This window comes from Muscardinus avellanarius, assembly GCF_963383645.1.
Source record: "Muscardinus avellanarius genome assembly, chromosome: 10".
In the NCBI taxonomy this organism is placed as follows: domain Eukaryota; kingdom Metazoa; phylum Chordata; class Mammalia; order Rodentia; family Gliridae; genus Muscardinus; species Muscardinus avellanarius.
In genome coordinates, this window is record NC_137796.1 from 78231463 (window position 1) to 78250280 (window position 18818).

The 18818-nt window shown below is 38.7% G+C and overlaps 1 protein-coding gene across 1 annotated transcript in view; it reads left to right on the top strand.

Moving 5' to 3' along the window:
* Positions 1 to 1101: 1101 nt before the first annotated feature.
* LOC308268036 (cytochrome P450 3A9-like) overlaps positions 1102 to 18818 on the top strand; it is a gene marked incomplete at both ends in the record, with an annotated part of 31513 nt that continues 13796 nt past the window's right edge. The window contains 8 exons of the mRNA XM_080703045.1: positions 1102 to 1172; positions 4441 to 4534; positions 5583 to 5635; positions 6993 to 7092; positions 11087 to 11200; positions 11453 to 11541; positions 12541 to 12689; positions 17199 to 17326. Of these exons, the coding sequence (XP_080559171.1) occupies positions 1102 to 1172; positions 4441 to 4534; positions 5583 to 5635; positions 6993 to 7092; positions 11087 to 11200; positions 11453 to 11541; positions 12541 to 12689; positions 17199 to 17326 (798 nt within the window). The remainder of the gene's footprint in view (positions 1173 to 4440; positions 4535 to 5582; positions 5636 to 6992; positions 7093 to 11086; positions 11201 to 11452; positions 11542 to 12540; positions 12690 to 17198; positions 17327 to 18818) is intronic.

Sequence of the window (18818 nt, forward strand, 5' to 3'; positions counted from 1 at the left end):
AGACCCAGCTCTGTTGGAAAGCAGAGAGAACAACAGAAATGTGCCAGCAGTAACAGAAGTTGTCCATAGATGGAAAAGGTTCTATCTGAAGTGGTTGGTGAATAAAGACTCTATCATATGACCTTTAGCCTGAGTTAGGTTTTGAATTATGATTCATAATCTCTTTAGGAAGCCAGGCATGGTGGTGCACTCCTGTAAACCCAATACTTGGGAAGCTGAGACAAGGGGATCACAGGTTCAAGGTGCCTCAGCAACTTCACAAAACCCTCAGCAACTTAATGAGACCCTGTTTCAAATTTAAAAAAATAAAATAGGCCCGGGGAATGTAGTTCATAGGTAGAAAGCCTCTGGGTTCAACCTCCAGTACCAAAAATATTTGTTTAGTTTTTGTTTTTTAATTATTTTATTTTTTTGTAATGATACATCACTTTGAAATACAAGACTTGAGAGGATATACAAGCACATATCATCCAATAAGCCCTCATCCAATCCCCATCCCATTTCCTCCCCTTCCCTCGATCCCATGATTAATTGGTGATTATCTTTGATATATTTGTTTACGCACTTCATCAGTACCAAAAATATATAAATGAGAAAATTTTGAAAAATAGTCCAGAGGAGAGGGAGCACTGAGGCACGGTGAGAAAAGGAAACTACACGAGTGAACAGAGAGAGAGAGGGCTTTTTTAGATGGATTTTAAGGACTTCAGATAAAGGGTAACCCTGGAGACAAGAACAGGTTAGAGAACCATTTAATGCCAATGACTGAGTTTTTTATAAGAAACAATAAACAACAACCATTGACCTAATGATAATATTCATAGAATTTTTGTACTGATTTTCTACAAATTGTAAACTCAGAGATCTAAGTAGGCATGGAGAGGGTGCCTGACTCCCACAACTGTAGGTGGGGCTTCTCCACTGGCTGTCCACCCAACTCCACCTCCTTCTCCAGCACATAAGCACTTCAGGCTGACTTCACTGACTCACAGCTGAGCAGCTGTGGGTGGCAGTGGAGCACAGCAGGCGCTGCACTGCACAGGGCAGCACACGCCTCTGAAAGGAAAGCCCAGAGAAGAGAACTGAACAAGGAAATAGATGATGGACCTGGTCCCAAACTTTTCTACAGAAACCTGGATCCTCCTGACTACCACCCTGGTGTTCCTCTATCTGTGAGTAATTATTTAGGGCCCTTTGTCCCATAACCTAGGACTTGGGGTGCAAATTAAGCCACTCTTTCCCTTTTTTTGCTTGGAAGATCAAAAGAGAAAATGGACTGGCAGTTGCTTAAGAATTGGATACTACAAATACCTAAGAGGGGATTGTTGATCTTACACAGATCCCTTGAAGGAGAAAATAAGTGTTCCTCTTGCAGCAAGCTCCCAATTTCTTGAGTAGGGTTTAGTGACATCATTTGTTTCTGGACATGATTTTCTGATTGAGTCCTGTCAAGACTGATCAACCAGAATTCAACAGAGGCAGGTTATAAGCAACCGGTCACCATGTGCAGCAGGATGCATCCTTCACAAGCTCTCGGGATGCTGAGGGCCACCAAAGTGTCCATTCCTTTTTGCAACATTATCTTTGCGTGTGCGTGCGTGCGTGCGTGTGTATGTGTGTGTGTGTGTGTGTGTGTGTGTGTGTGTGTGTGTGTGTGTGTGTTTGCTGCTAGAGATATGTACAAGACTTGCCTCCTGTGGAACAGGTAGTTCCTGTTCTTTCATTTCCAGATCCACACTATTCACATACTGCAACAGGTTATGTATGCCCAAGATGTTATGTATCTCAGACTCCCCTGTTCCTTCTACTTTGTTTTCCTTCCCTGAAATAATTCCCCTCCCTCTTAAAACTCAATTACCCCACCCTACTAAGTGCAAACTACTTACCTATAAAGGATGAATATTTTTATTAGAGATGACTGGAAGAAATTTTGAACTCTTATTCTATTCCTTTACCTTTCCTTCCTGTCTCTGGGAGGTCTGCATCAGCATAAAGATTCATTTCTCCCCTGATTTGAAATCTACTGGCAGACTTAAGAGGCAAAAGCCCCCAACCTGACTTGAATTTTAGGTATCGGGGTTTTTTTTTAACTCAATAGAGGAGTGTGAATCAAAACCATCTAACAAGAATCCTTTCAGTCGTGGATTCCTGGTATCATGCAGCACATGCAGAGAAAAGGAGGTTTTGTTTTTTGTTTTATTGTTGTTTTGTTATTTTGTTTTGTTTCTGTGGTGCTAGGGCTTGAACACAGGGGTTTTCTACCTTAAAGCTGCATCCCAACCCTATTTTATTTTTTACTTGAAACAAGTCTCCCTTGGCTGAGAGTCTTGCCAAGTTGATAAAGCTGGCCTCAGACCTCCCAAGTACTGAGTTTACAGGCACACACTGCTGCATGCCTTGAAGAGGTATCTTTTGTGGTGGGTAGGAGATGCTCCACCATACAACATTTCACTTCTATTTCAATTTCACGTTTATAAAGATTAGGCATGCCGGGCGTGGTGGCTGCAGAGACAGGAGGATCATGTGGGTTCGAAGCCAGCCTCGTTGGCTTAAGAGACCCTGTTTCCAAATAAAAATATAATAGGTCTGGGAGTGTAGCCCAGAGGTAGAAGGGTTTCCAGGAACCCCAGTACCACAAAAAAAGATTAGGCATTCATAATGATATGAAAATATAAAATATAAACCTGATTTTAATCTTTGAAGGAAAAGCTAGGAACTCAGGCAACAACATATTCTCTATACAATGAAATTTCACAGTTGCTGAATTTTCTATTTCATTCTATTCAGGACTGAAATTTCTTTGAGTTAAGTCCAGTAGGTTCCCTCTGAAGGGTTAAAATAGGGCTGTCAAAACTGCTCTTTAGTTGAAAAGCATAAAGCCCAACACTTGGTTGAACATGGCGAGGAATATCATAGTTTAACAGTTTAGGAATTGAAATGGATAGGTTCTCCACAGGAGTCTCATGCATTCCCCATATGACCTCAACAAAAGTGCATGATATTGAGATAAATTAAAAGAAGGGAAACATCTAGAATAACTGAGTAGGTTGTTGAGTCTTCTGTGCTACAAGAAGCAAGCTAGAGTTTTTGTCCAATTTTGGTTGCCACTAAGCAAGAGAAAATAGAAGGGACTAGTCCACAAAATGTTCACATGCTCCATGTTCACACTGCTTCTGATATACTAAGCACTTGGAGGGTACACTCTCTCCAAGTGGCTACTCTTCTCAAGTAGGGAAAGTCTTCATTAGAAGTAATCCTTTTTCTTTGCATGGCATCATCATACTAAAACAATGCCTATTCTGTTGCTGCTGTCTATGAAGACTGGAAACTTTGCCTCTCCATTTTTACTTTGTTCTATTTTCTTTCCATTTACCAGTTTGTATTGATTTACTCTACCATTTTAGATTCGTTTATGATGAATTATTTTATATTATGTATTCTCTTTGAATAACTATTTTTAAAATATCCATTTTAGTCATGTCAAAAATGATTCCTTATTTATGATAGTAGATGTGATTAAAGTGACTTCATCTCCTTAGAATACTATCAGATATAGGAGTCTGATGAATGAATATATCCATGACAGATGCTGCATATATTCGTGTGTGTGTGTATGTATGTATGTATGTATGTATGTATGTATGTTTGAGTTACTGAAGATTGAACTCAGGGGCATTCTACCTCTAAGCTACATTTAAAAACTAATAAAATTAGTTTTATCTTGAAACAGAGTCTCACTAAGTTGATGAGTGTTTCACTACTTGCTAACTTGTCCTCGACCTGTGATCCTCTTGTCAAAGCATGCACCACCATGCCCAGCCACATGTATATTTTTAAATGTGCCTGCCCAGCAGATTATTTCAACCCATCAGCTTTTTTGGATACCTGTCTGGCAGGTCATGTTAACATCTCCCATGAGGAAGAGAATGTGGGTCACTAATGAAACAAAAGGCATCCAGAGTGGAGTTAAAGAGAGATAGGAGAATATACCTCTGTGCCTCTAGAACAATTCCCAGAGTATGCAGTGGCCCTAACTGGAGGTCACTAGATGGACAGACCCACTGGCATCAAATCAACTTCCAAAATCGCCATAGGCACCTAAAATGACCTGGATTCTAGGCTGAATATCTGCATCTCTTAAAAAATTTCAAACTCAAGTTTGGGAATTTTTACCAATTATTCACTCTAGGATTTAAAGCCTAAAGACTTCACCACTACCTTGAGCTAATCTTTACAATGGGTATGAGAGGAGAGAGTCTCTCAGTGAATATGGGAGAGGAGATGAGCAAATATAATCATTGTTATTGGAATTTTTTATATTTATGGCCTACATGTTACTCTGTCTTATCACTGTTCCAGTTCTTGATTCAATAACCGGCAACACACACACACACACACACACACTATCCCTGCAATTTGTCTTTTCCTTTCGCTTTACAGCTATGGGACTCATTCACATGGACTTTTTAAGAAGTTGGGGATTCCAGGACCAAAACCTCTGCCTTTTTTGGGAACTCTTCTTGCTTACCGCAAGGTGAGTGTCATTTGTGCTCCCTCTTGTTTCTTATGGTTTCAAATGCCAGCTTAATTACATCAGTAGAAAGATTGCACCTTTAGAGGAAGTTCTGAGGTTTCAGCTTTCAAAAATGTGTGTGGGCCCCACCCAGAATACGGCCAGGTTTTCCCCAGAGCTCTCTTTTCCACTCTTTGGAGGCCAGGATTGCTTCAGTCAATTAGATCTCTGGTAAACCAAATGTTTAGACTCTGTGGGCATCAAAAGAGGATATCTTTTTCTCCTAGTGTGGATTTCAGGAAGGGACATTCATAACCTCTGGGACATTTTATTGGCACAGTTCAAACATTTCAACTGAAACTTAGAACTTAAGATTTATTTCCAAATTTCAAAAGTGAAATCTCAAAGCCAGTATTTAGCTAGCTGTGTCCTTTGTGCAAAGTTGGCACCTTCCCATCCTTCTATGTCCAATTACAACACTAGGAGGTGACTCAACTTTCTTGCATGCTTCCTGACTCACTTTCTCACAGGCTGAAACTTAACATAAACCTGCTAGACCAAAAGAGGTTAGTGACCTCTTCAAATTCCTAATTTCACAGTAATTCTAGAGCACTCATAAGATAAACAAAGGGGATACCGAATATGGAGGTAAAAGAGTGTGTGTGTCCTTAATTAACTGCCTCACTTTCACTTAGTTTGGGTTTCCTCACATGCCCATAGAGGTTACAACTCCAGAGATCTTTAGGATTTCAGAGATAACACAAGAAGCAAAAGGCACTGCAGAAGAAAGAACTTAAGGAGTATTTATTGACAAGGACAAGTGGTTGAATAGGTACAATAGTACTGAGAGAAATTTCAGATGTGACTTAAGTTCTTTTTTTTTTTTTTTAGTTCTTCATTTCAAATATTTTCTTCTTTCCCCTCAAATGTCTCTGAACAAGAGCTCCCCTTAACCACCAGTGAGGGATAGTAAGCTGGTTTCATGGGATTTGAGTCTTTGGTGAATCATTAAGACCTGAGGTTGGTACATTAAGAAAAATAATGGAATTACTTTTGTTTCTCTTCCCAGGGTTTTTGGGATTTTGACACAGAATGTTATAACAAATATGGGAAAATGTGGGGGTGAGTATCCTGGAAATTTCCCTTGGGTAGAGTTATTATGATAGTTCGCTTTATTGCATTTGGAAAATCTCACCCCAGAGCTCTTGGGATGCAGTTCTCTGCTGTAATGCCTTTGGGGGCTTGTCCTGCCAAGAGTCTCATATGTCACCAGACATCAAGGTCCACAGTCTGAATTAGAATGGGAAGGCTCCATGTTATGACTTTCCACTAGGCTTTCATGGCTCAGAAACCCTCTAGCAGCACCTTCGACCCGGAGTCTGGCTCTTCTTCTCTTCAGCATTTTTTCTTTCCTTTGAACCCCTTTAATTGCATGAGACATTATTAGAGATTTTTTTATTGTGTGTTATAAATGTATGGCATTCTCCCTTTTCTACATTAATATCCTTTTAATTTAAATCACTTTACTTACATTTTGAATTTTTTTTACATTTTGAATTTAACATGCACTTCTGAAAGAAATGTTGGGAAATACTGGGAAACAGTTTGGGAACCATTTATGCTCAGCTTCTTCACTTTCTCTACAGGAGCAGAGATTATTTTTTTTATTTTGGGCCAAAACTTTTTAATGGAATTATGCACCAGTGTTTCCTTCTATCCTTCATTCTACAGACTTTAAGAACCTATGCAATGTAGTTACACCAGTGTGTCCCCTGGTGGACTGGTGGAGTTTAAGATACTGGAGTTTGGCCTCAGCTAATTGTATCAGCTGTTATCTTAGGAGCCTCTAGGGGTTTGCAGTGGAAAAGGTATAATCATTTTGCTCTCTACACTAACAGATAATGGGAGAAGGCTTTGACTCTTCCTATCCCTTAAATCAAGGATCCCCAGAAACCACAGGGCTGGCCACAGCAATCTGTTGAGTTGACATGGTCCATAAAGACCATGTACTCTGATGACATGAACACATATCACTGGATCTCCAATGACCCACCAAACTCCCTCTTGCAACATTATTTGTGAGCAATTAATCAATTATTGATGTTCAATTTTCCAACAATATCCTTTTTGATGATCCAATATTTTACCATACAAAACATTATGAAGAACAGTGAAAGGAATGCCCCTGTATTCACCACCTACCTTTAACAAATGTTCCAATGTCACTTCTACTTATGATCTTTTCAAGATATATTTTGTCTTTATGTGTCTCTTCACTGCTTGAGCTGCAGTACCCTTCATACAGTGAAGCACCTGTGCTTAATACCCCCAAACTGACCCAGGAGTTAATGCTGCTGTGTACCGTATGAGTAGGCTTATGGATTATGTAACATCAGGATCAAAGACTGAATTCCTGGGTGTGGTTTCTGCTGCACAATCCGGTTTGTTAGGTTTAACCTTCTGTGTATTTTCAACAAAGGTTGTATGATGGTCTACAGCCAATATTGGTTATCACGGATCCAGACATGATCAAAATAGTCATGGTGAAAGAATGTTACTCTACCTTCACAAACCGTCGGGTAGGCACCTGCTTTTTCAACATTTTAACATTTGTTTATTTATTTAAATTGTTTTATCCTGAAATAATTGTAGATTAGGAGACATTGCCAAATATGTACCAGGAAGGTACATGTATCCTATAATAACAATCTCACATATCTATAAATATATTATGTTCTTATTCCTGTAGAAATAGGAAATTGATTCAATCCACACTGCTCAGTTAGATCTCTCCAGTGTGTGTGTGTGTGTGTGTGTGTGTGTGTGTGTAGATAAATTTATCACATATTTGTGTAATGACCAGTACATTCAAAATACAGAACACTGGCCAGGCATGGTGGTGCATGCTTGTAATCCCAGCATTTGGGAAGCTAAGACAGGAGGATCACAGTTCAAGGACAGTCTCAGCTACTTAGTGAGGCCCTTTGCAACTCAATGAGACCCTGTTTCAAAAATTTTAAAAAAAATACATCATTAAGCAATCTTTAAAAAAGAACTTCCACAGTTGAAAATAGCAGAAACTAAGATTATTATGCTAAATTAAGTTTAATTCAGAAGTAAAAAAAAAAATGTTTAAAAAAGAATACAAAATATGGCTGGGGTATAAGCTTGGAGGTAGGATGCCCCTGGGTTCCATCCCCAGTACTGAAAAAAAAAATACGGAACACTTCCTTTACCATAGGTTCTGCTTTGCTAATCCTAAGAGTTAGTATATGTATCTTGTCTTTTCGTGTGTGTGTGTGTGTGTGTGTGTGTGTGTGTGTACCTGGGGATTGAACCCAGAGGCATTCTACCTCTGAGCTATACTCCCAACTTTTTTTACTTTTTAGTTTGAAACAGGATTACATTCAATTGCAAAGAACCTCACTAAACTGCTAAGGCTGGCCTCAAATCAGATTTTCCTGTCTTAGCCTCCCAAGTATGACTACAGGCATGCACCACTACACCCAGATGTCTTTTCCTCTTAACAGGATCTTTATCAAAAGAAACTTTTGCTTATTTGGAGGAGACAAATATATCTAGTTTTTTTTTTTTTTTTTTGGTGTGTGTGTGTGTGTGCGTGTGTGTGTGTGTGTGTGTGTGTGTGTGTGTGTTACTGGGGGTGGAACCCAGGAGCTTTCTACCTCTGGGCTATACTTTCAGACATATTTATATTTTATTTGGAAACAGAGTCTCACTAAGTTGCTGAGAGCCTCACTAAGTATCTGAGGCTGGCTTCGAACCTGTGCGATCCTCCTGTCTCAGCCTCCCAAGTGCGGGGATTACAAGCCACCACACCCGGCCTTATATAGCTTTTGCTTTGGGTGGCAAATGTGAAAATTCTTCACCTAGACCTCTTGTGCTTTTTTTTCTTTTCTTAGTTATATGCTTTAAATTTAAGTCTCTGGTCCATTTTATGTTAATTGCTGTATAAAGCATGAGGTTTAGGTGAAGATTTTCTTTTCTTTTCTTTTTTTTTTTTCTCTTTTTGGCACATGTCAGTCCAGTTCTTCCAATACCATTTTTGAAAGGTTGTCCTCCCTCCAGTGTGTCACTTTTGCACCACTGTCCAAGTCACTTGAGCCAGTGTATGGGTCTATTTCTCTATTATGTTCCATTTGTTTTTTGGGTTGTTTTTTTTTTTTTTTTTTTTTTGTGTGTGTGTGTGTGTGGTACTGGGGTTCCTGGAAGCCCTTCTACCTCTGGGCTACACTCCCAGACCTATTTTCTATATTTTTGAAACAGGGTCTCTTAAGCCAACGCGACTGGCCTCGATCCTCCTGCCTCTGCCTCCCAAGCGCGGGGATTACAAGCGTGCGCCCCCACACCCGGCTTTTTCTATTATGTTCCATTTGATCACTGTGTCTGTGCCTCCTCTAGTACCACACAGTCTTGATTTTAGAGAAAACATGCCTGGTTTTTGTGTGTGTGTGTTGATCTTGTCTTCTACAACCTTGCTCTCAATTCACTACTTCCAGAGGTTTTTTGGTCTATTTCAAGGGACCTTATATCCAGAAAATGATTTCATTTAAAAATAGGAAATTTTTCAATTCTACAATATATATGCTTTTTTAAATTTTTCCTACTGCACTAACTGGTAGTTTCAATATGATGTCAAATAAAAGTGGTTAAAGTAGACATTATTTTTAAATATTTTGGTATTAATGCATTATGGTTATACATAATAGTGGGATTCATGATTACATATTTGAACATGCACATGACAAAAAATATCAAGTAAACCAACTTGATTTTTTGCAACGTAAAACAGTTTAGCCCAATTTTAGCTGGTGCTGATATTTTAAATTTATACACAATACCTGCCTTTACTTTTTTAAAAAAAAAAAATTTAAGATGTAAGCTAGACGTGGTGACACATGCTTGTAATCTCAGCATTTGGGAGGTTGAGACCAGAGGATCACGGTTCACGGACAGCCTCAGCTATTTAGTGAGGCCCTCCACAACTTAGTGAGACCCTATTTCAAAATAAAGAATAAAAAATAGGGCAGGGGGTATCGCTCGGAAGTCAAATGACCCTGGGTTCCATCCCCAGAGCCACAAAAAGAAAAAAGAAAAAAAATGAGTAAAGTGTCGGGCGTGGTGGCACACGCTTAAAATCCCAGTGCTTAGGAGGCTGAGACAGGAGGATCGCACAGGTTCAAAGCCAGCCTCAGCTACTTAGTGAGGCTCTCAGCTACTTAGTGGGACCCTGCTTCCAAATAAAGAATAAAATAGGTCTGGTAGTATAGCCCGGAGGTAGAAAACCCCTGGGTTCCACCCCCAGTACCACCAAAAAAAATTAAGATATACATACTAATGAAGTTCAGTGTGATGTTTCAGTATATGTGTGCATCGAAAAACTATCAAATCCAGCCTCCCTGTATCCACCCTGCACAGCCCTGTTCCTAACCTGTAATAGTCACCATCCCACATTCAGACATCTTTTACTTGTCTTACCATATCTAGCTGAATAGACATTGTTAAATTATTCCTGAAGTGAAGGCAAAAGTATTCAATGTGTCACCAGTTAGCCAAACGTTTGTTTTGTGTCGATGTTTGTTATGTGTTTTATGACATTAAGGAAGTTCCCTCTCTCTTCCTGCCTCCTTATTATTGTGAATGAACGCTGGAAGCAACTCATTTTAATGCAAAATATATATTTTATATGATGAAAGTTAGTTATAAGCAAGCAAGATTTATAGCCCAGTCCCAAGGTGAGATACATAATTATCTTTCTTTTTCCATCTGTCCCTTGAGGACAAAAAAATAAGAGAAAAAGACTTCCATGAAATTTGCTGTGTCCTCAAGATAGCAGTTAGGTTCCTAATCCTTTAATATTAAGTTTTATTATTTTTCAACCACTGTATCTAGGCATCCCTTCATCAAGATGGTTATGCTGTAGATATATGTGAAGGCAGAACAGGCGTAAGGCAACAGTATATATTGCCAGGACCACCTGTCACCAATCCATGCCTAGTCTGCATAATCCTGGACGTTGTACTAGGTCTTGTTCTTATCTATTTCCCTAGAAAAAAGTTTCCCAACTACATGGAAATTTTTCATCTAAAAGGAGTATAGAATATAAAATATTAAAATTACATGCCAGGCGTGGTGACGCACACTTGTAATCCCCGCGCTTGGGAGGCTGAGACAGGAGGATCACACGGGTTCGAAGCCAGCCTCAGCTACTTAGTGAGGCTCTCAGCAACTTAGTGAGACCCTGTTTCCAAATAAAATATAAAAAAGGTTTGGGAGTATAGCCTGGAGGTAGAAAGCCTCTGGGTTCCACCCCTAGTACCACCAAAAAATAAAATAAAATAAAATAAAATTACATGAGATGCCAGGGTGTCTTTTCTAACCTCACAGGAGGATAATCATTCAGAATAAATTATTATTGAGTGTCTGACACAGAGTCTACCACCTAATAGTCAGGAAATACTGGTTAAATAAGTGGTTCCTATTTAACAAAATTTTATATCTGTGTAGATCTCCACATTTATATAGGGCCAAAAACTCTTTTTCTTTGGACTCTAGCCTATTAGTCCTGTGGGATTTATGAAACAAGCCCTCTCCCTATCTGAGGATGAAGAATGGAAGAGAATAAGAACCTTGCTGTCTCCAACCTTCACCAGTGGAAAACTCAAGGAGGTAAGAAAATAAGAGGACTTTTCATTGGATACTTACAGAATGAATTGGAGAACAGGAAGAAAATGAGATAATATTCCTTTACCAAGAGGTGGTCCTCTGAATTTGAATATTCTAAAAATTATTTTGTTTATGTCCTAACAGAGTCATAATTTATAAAATTCATTATAAAGGTCTTCTTAATCCTTGGGAAAGCCATGGCCTCTGGGACTAAGTCTCCTCATTAACATGGGTGGCACTGTGTTTTTTGCTTAGATGTTCCCCATCATTAGTCATTATGGAGATGTGTTGGTGGAAAACCTGAGGCGAGAAGCAGAGAAAGGAGAGCCTATCACTATGAAAGAGTAAGTAGCACTGCAGCAGCTGGGTCCTGAGCTCTGTCAAGAGACCCTCCAGCTGCCTTCAGGGAGCCGAAACTTCCACTGCTAACATACTCCACTGATTACACAAAAGCAGAAATATGGAGTTACAACTGCAACCGGCCCCCCAGGAAGGGTGGCCCCCAGGATAAGAATAAGGGCTGGGTGAAGAAAGGAGCTTATCTCCTCTGTACAGGAGCCAGGGTTAGGTTAACTGCCTATTTGTCACACTATTTGTCTAGATGACAAAATACATAGTTTAGAGAAAAATAAACGTGCTTATACCAAAGCTGTGAGTGTAGATAGTAGGAAATGGTGGGAGAAGTCACCTGGCACATATCAAAGGCAGGAAAGCCAAAATGTGGAACTCTGAATTCCTTAAATCTCTTCATGGCTTTACTGATGATACCAGAAAAATACTGAACATTAAATTTCTGCTACTTCTTTCTCCAATCTCAACAGAGTAGGCCCTGTAAAGGGTATGGGTTGAATGGCCATATTATTTATGGTATGAACGGAGATTTTTTTTTTTTTGGTGGTACTGGGGTTCCTGGAAGCCTTCTACCTCCGGGCTACACTCCCAGAACTATTTTTATATTTTTTTAAATTTGGAAACAGGGTCTCTTTAGCCAGCGCAGCTGGCTTCAAACCTGTGCGATCCTCCTGTCTCCACCTCCCAAGCGCAGGGATTACAATCGTGCACCACCACGCCCAACTGAACTGGGAATTTTTAATTATTCAGGAACCATAAGGAAACACTCAGACTTTTCTGGGAAAACTGGGGACATGCAGTCTCTTGGTTTTGGTATGCAACGAGTTCATTTGGAACATCCTTGGTTCTTATATGCTACTGAAATGATTCTGCCCACCCCACCCCCAGTCAACCTCAGGCCCCTGGAGTGTGGAAGCGTGCATATTTTTTGAGAGGTATAGCAGAGACAATGCTCCTACACAGATTTTAATTATCATGTCTTTCTTCCTCAGCATCTTTGGGGCCTACAGCATGGATGTGATCACTAGCACATCATTTGGAGTGGATGTTGATTCCCTGAACAACCCACAAGATCCCCTTATAAAAAAAACCAAGAAACTAGCAAAATTTGACTTTTTCGATCCTTTGATCTTCTTAGTAAGTATGTGGACTATCATGTTGTTCTTTTTCTTGTTTTAAATAAAGCTTTACTGAGTTATAATTCATATGCTACCTAAATAATCCACTTAAAACTCTACAATTCAATGGTTTTCAGTAGTACATTCAAAGATATTTGCAGTCATCACCAGTGTCCATTGTCACACAGTCTGTCAACACAGCCTGTACTTTTAACTATCAACTCTTGTACTCCCCTCAGGCCTGAACGAGCACTATATATTTGCCTATCTGGACACTTCTGTACATGGAATCCTCCAATACATGACTTTTCATGCTGGCTTCTTTCATTTAGCGTTATGTCTTCCAGGTTCTTCTCTCTTGAGATGAAGCATGTTATCAGTACTTCATTTCTTTCTATGGCTGAATAATACTCAATTTTATAGGTATACGCATGTCTCAGTCAATTAACTGATTAGTTAACAGACACTTAGAATGTACCCACTTCGCAGGGCGTGGTGGCGCACGCTTGTAATCCCCGCGCTTGGGAGGCGGAGACAGGAGGATCGCGTAGGTTCGAAGCCAGCCTCGCTGGCTTAAGAGACTCTGTTTCCAAATAAAAATACAAAATAGGCCTGGGAGTGTTGCCCGGAGGTAGAAGGGCTTCCAGGAACCCCAGTGCCACAAAAAAAAAAAAAGTGCTATGGGTGTAGCTCAGAGGCAGAGTGCCCCAGTACCACCAAAAAAAAAAAAAATCTACCCGATTGCATAGCGTTTTTCCTCATCTTGTCCAATACTTGGTGGTTGTTCCATTATTTTTAGTATAGCCATGCTTGTAGCAGTGTAAGGGTATCACACAGTTGTTTGGGCTTTTTCCCTTTACTTTCTTTTCTTTTTTAATATTTTATTGGTGCACTGTAGGTGCACATGATAGTGAGATAGTGACATTCATCTATGCAGATAATTTGATTTGGTCTGTTTCCTTTCCTGCCTCCTCTTTCCTCCCCTCGTCCCTCCCCAATCCTCTTCTTCTACTCTGATGCTCCCTTGATTTGTCTGAGCTCCCTTTTTGTTCCTTTTTTCTCTCTAGCTTTCACATACGACAAAAACATTGTGCCCTTCATTTTCTGAGTCTCATCTCATTTAACAGTTTTAATTTTAATTTCTGTAGTGCTGATGATGTAAAGCAACATTGGCAATTTTTATTTTTTTTTTTCCTTAGATAAATAAAGCCCTTTACCTGGATGCTGCTAAATTGTATTTTCTGTTGCTGAGTTTTAACATTTCTTTATTTATTCTGAATACACATTCCTAACCAGATATATGATTTGCAACATTTTTTCACCTATTCCATGGGTCTTCTTTACCCTTTTGGTAGTGTGCTTGGAAATACAATCTTTCAAATTTGATAGTGTACAATTTGTATTTTTTCCATTATTGTTTTTGCTTTGGAGTCAAAATCTAAGAATCTGTTTTCGAAGCTGAGGTCATAAAGACTTACTGCCTTCCCAAGTACTCACTGGACCAGAGACCCATGTGCTTACTACTGGACTCTAAATTCTGTTCTAAATTCATTGATCCATAGGTCTATCCTTATGCTAGTACCACATTGTCTTCAGCACTGAAGCATTGTGGTAAGTTCCTATATTGCAAAGTATGAGTTCTAGAACTTTATTCCTTTTGGTTTTCTTTTAATTTCTCCCCTAAATTTTCATAAGAACTTTAAAACCAAGTTCTCATTTTGCACAAAGAAACCTGCTTAGAATCTGGTACAGAACAGAGTAAATCCAGAGATCAATATAAAAAATATTGCCATTTTGAAACCACTAACTTTTCCAGTCCGTGAACTTTGTATGTTTTTCCCTTCATTTAGATCCTCTTCATCTCAACATTTTAGTTTTTGATGTATAAATCTTCCAGTTTTATTGCTAATATTTCATTCTTTTTGGTGCTAAGCATCAGTGGGTTTGTTTTACTTTTTGACTGTTTAGACAGTGGATAGAAATATAATTTATTTTTTATGTAAATTATTTATTCTAAAATATAGGTGGACATCTTAATGTGAATGGAAGATGTGAGAAAGATATTCTGGTCTTTTCCCCAGTATTGGGGAAAATCATTAATGTATTAATTATGGTGTTAGCTATAGTTTTTTTTTTATAGGTACCCCTTATCAGGTTGGGGAATTTCCTCTATTCCTACTTTGTTGTTTTGGTGTTAGATTTTGTCAAAGTATTTTTGGCATTTATTATTCTGCTGTGATTCTTTTACTGATATGGTGTATTGTACAGTACAGCATTCATAGATAAATTCTTCCTCATTGCAGTATATAAATATTTTTATATGTTCATGGATTCAATATGTGCTAATGTTCTGAGTATTTTGCATATATAATTATAGGACATATTAGTTCACAGGTTGGTTGGTTGGTTGGTTGGTTGGTTGGTTGGTTGGTTGGTGGTACCAGGGATGGAACCCAGAAGCATTCTACCTCCAAGCTACACCCCCTGCCTTATATTTTATTCTTTATTTTGAAACCGGGTCTCACTGAGTTGCAAAGGGCCGCACTAAGTAGCTGAGGCCGTTCATGAATCACCATTCTCCAGTATCCACCTCCAAATGCTGGGATCACAAGTGTGCGCCACCACACCCAGCTCACAGTTTCTATTCCTGAGGTATCTTTGGTGTTAGTATTAGGTAGTACTTGCCTTATAAAATTTAACTGTTCATTCCTCTTCTATATTTTGCAAGTGTCTATAAAAAACTAGTATTTGTTTTTGAGGAGTATGGGTGTGTGTGGGTGTGTGTGTGTGTGTGTGTGTTACTGGGAATTGAATCCAAAAACATTGTACCTCTGATATACACTCCCAGATCTTTTCTTACTTTTTGTTTTGAAATAGGATCTCACTAGGTTGCTGCGAGTCTGGCTAAATTGTTGAGGCTTGTCTCTGACCTGTGATCCTTCTGTCTCAGCTTCCCAAATACTGGGATTACAGGTGTGTGCGAATGCAACAAGCTAGTTCTTCTTTAAATATTTGATAGATTTCTCTATTAAAACTATCTAGACTGGAGCTTTTCTTTGTGTATAGTTCTTGATTGGGGGGGGCGGTTCTGGGGATGGAACCCAGGGGCATTCAACCTCCAAGCTACACCTCCTACCCTATTTTGTATTTATATTTCAAAACAGGGTCTCACTACATTGCAGAGGGCCTCACTAAGTAGCTGAAGCTGTCCAGGAACCACGATCCTCCAGTCTCAGCCTCCTAATCCTGGGATTACAAGCATGCGCCACCACACCCAGCTTGATTTCTTATTCAGTATTTTTTTTTTTTTTTTTTTTTTTTTTTTTGTGGTACTGGGGTTCCTGGAAGCCCTTCTTCCTCCGGGCTACACTCCCAGACCTATTTTTTTTTCTTTTTTTTTTTATTGGTGCAATGTATTCATACATCATAATGGTATAAAAAAAATACAGACCTATTTTTATTTTTGGAAACAGGGTCTCTTACGCCAGCACGGCTGGCTTCGAACCTGCGCGATCCTCCTGTCTCCGCCTCCCAAGCGCGAGGATTACAAGCGTGTGCCACCACGCCCGGCCTAATTCAGTATCTTTATGGGTTATATATATATGCATGTTGTGTATTTTTGTGTCAGTTTCTGTAGTTTGTGTCTTTCTAGGAATTTTTCAATTTTGTATATAACTTAGACAACTGTTCCAATAATCAAATAGTAAAATTCCTTGATATTCCTGTCTGTGTTTTTAATGTCAGTTTATTTTCCCTTTCATTTTGTATGCTAATCATTTTAGTTCTTTTTTATTTTGGGGTCATTCTAGCTAATATTTTGCAAATTGTTATGATATTTTCAAAGAATCCACATTTTTTGTGAATTTCTTCTATTCTTTTATTTTCTATGTCATTAGTTTCCACATTATATTTTACTATTTTTTTCCTTCTGCTTGTTTTGTATCTTTTTCTTTTGGTTTAATGTTGTAAAGTTTGATTTTTTTATTTGAGATCTTTATTTTCACTTACCAGATATGAATTTCCCTCTAAAGGATGCTTTTTTTTTTACCTCCCAATTTGTTATATCCTCTCTTCTTTTTTTATTTTTAATTTCAACACAAATTCCAACTGACCTTTATATTATTCCTTCCTTACCCATTGGTAATTTAAGAGTGTATTAATTGAGCTGGGCATGGTGGCGCATGCTTGTAATCCCAGCACTTAGGAGGCTGAGACAGGAGGATCGCACAGGTTCAAAGCCAGCCTCAGCTACGTAGTGAGGCTCTCAGCAACTTAGTGAGACCCTGTTTCCAAATCAAATATAAAATAGGTCTGGAGTGTAGCCCAGAGGTAGAAAAGCCTCTTGGTTTCATTTTGTGGTTCCATTCCTGGTATCACAAAAAAGAAGCGTGTATTAATTGCACAGATTGTGAGTTTCCCAATTTCTATTATTGGGTTCTGGCTCTATTAGGTTGTCCTTGAGGAACATGTACTATATTCCTTTGTTCCATATAAAAACTACATTTTCACTATTGTTTCTTTTCCCCCATTAGCACTCTTTCCATTCCTTGGCCCAGTTTTTGAGGCCCTAAACTTCTCCCTATTTCCAAAAGATGTTACCAATTTTCTGAAAAAAGCTGTCAAAAAAATGAAAGAAAGTCGCCTCCAAGAAAAACAAAAGGTAAGATCTGAAGGTATTTAAGGAGGATGTTAAACCTTTCAATGATTTGTTGGGCTGCATATGTAATTATTTCTATACTTCTTTGCAAGATTTTAACAATTAGATGGAGAACTCTAGCTTGAGAATAGGAGAGATTTTACATTTGGGAAGAAAGAAGATACTGATTGGTAATAGAGATATAGAACAAGATATCCATCAACAGATGAATGGATTATAAAACTATGGGATATGTACACAATGGAATTTTATCCAGCCATAAATAAGAACAAAATTACGTCATTTACAGGTAAATGGATGGAAATGGAGAACATTATGCTGAGATTAGTCAGTCACAAAAAGTAAGAAATCGGATGCTCTCTCTAATATGCGGAAGCTAGGGAGGGAGAAGGAAAAAAAGGTCATAGAAGGATCTCCAAATAAAGGAGAAACCATAGATGAGCAAATAAGGTGACCTGAGGGGGATGGGCGGGGAGAAGAGGGAAATTCCCTAATGTACATGATGTACATTCACAAACATATCAGAGTCAATCACTAAGCTAAGCATGAGAAGGAAGGAAAGGAAAGGGAACAGGGTGGGAATTGTGGAGGGGCTAAACAAGTGATGTGTGCATGTATCCTTCTACCATCTTGTACCCCGTTAAGATGTATGACAATGCACCAATAAAAAAAGAATGAGACAGAGAGAAAGCATTTAAAATTAAATAATAGCCATGACAATGAGTATGTCACAGCATAAATATTAATAAGATAAAAACATTGCCACATCTCAGATAAAGGCACACTTATACATTGTTAGTTGGAATGTAAGCTGGTAGAGCCATCACAGAAAACTGTATGAGAGTTCCTCAAAAATTAAAAATATAGCAATCACTTCAATGGGGATATATCCAAAGGAAATAAAGTGTGTATGTTGAAAAACAGATGCAGTATCATGGAGCACTGTTTTTATTTAATTATTTTGTTCTTCTTTATGGCTGAGTAATATTCTATTGTGCATATATACCAAAGTTTTGTGATCCAGTCGTCTGTTGATGGATATCCAGGCTGGTTCCATATTTGGTTATTGTAAAATGTGCTGCTACGAACTTGGACGTGCAAGTATCATTATAATCTGATTTAATTTCCTTTGGGAAGATGCAGAGGAACTGGACCACATGGTAGTTCCATTCCCAATCTTCTGAGAAACCTCCACCCTGATCTCCATAACAGCTATATTCATTTGTAGTCCCGCCAACAGTGTAGCAAGGTTCCTATTTCCCCACAGCCTTGCCAGCATTTATTATTATTTGTGTTCTTGATGACTGCCTTCCTACGTGAACTTATATGGAATCTCAGTGTGGTTTTAATTTGCATTTCCTTCATTGCTAAAGATGTTGAGCTTTTTTTTTTTTTTCATTTATTTGTTGGCCACTTGTACTTTTTTTTGGAAAACTATTCAGTTCAGTTGCCCATTTTTTATTGAATTTTTAATGTTAAGCTTTTTAAGCTCTTT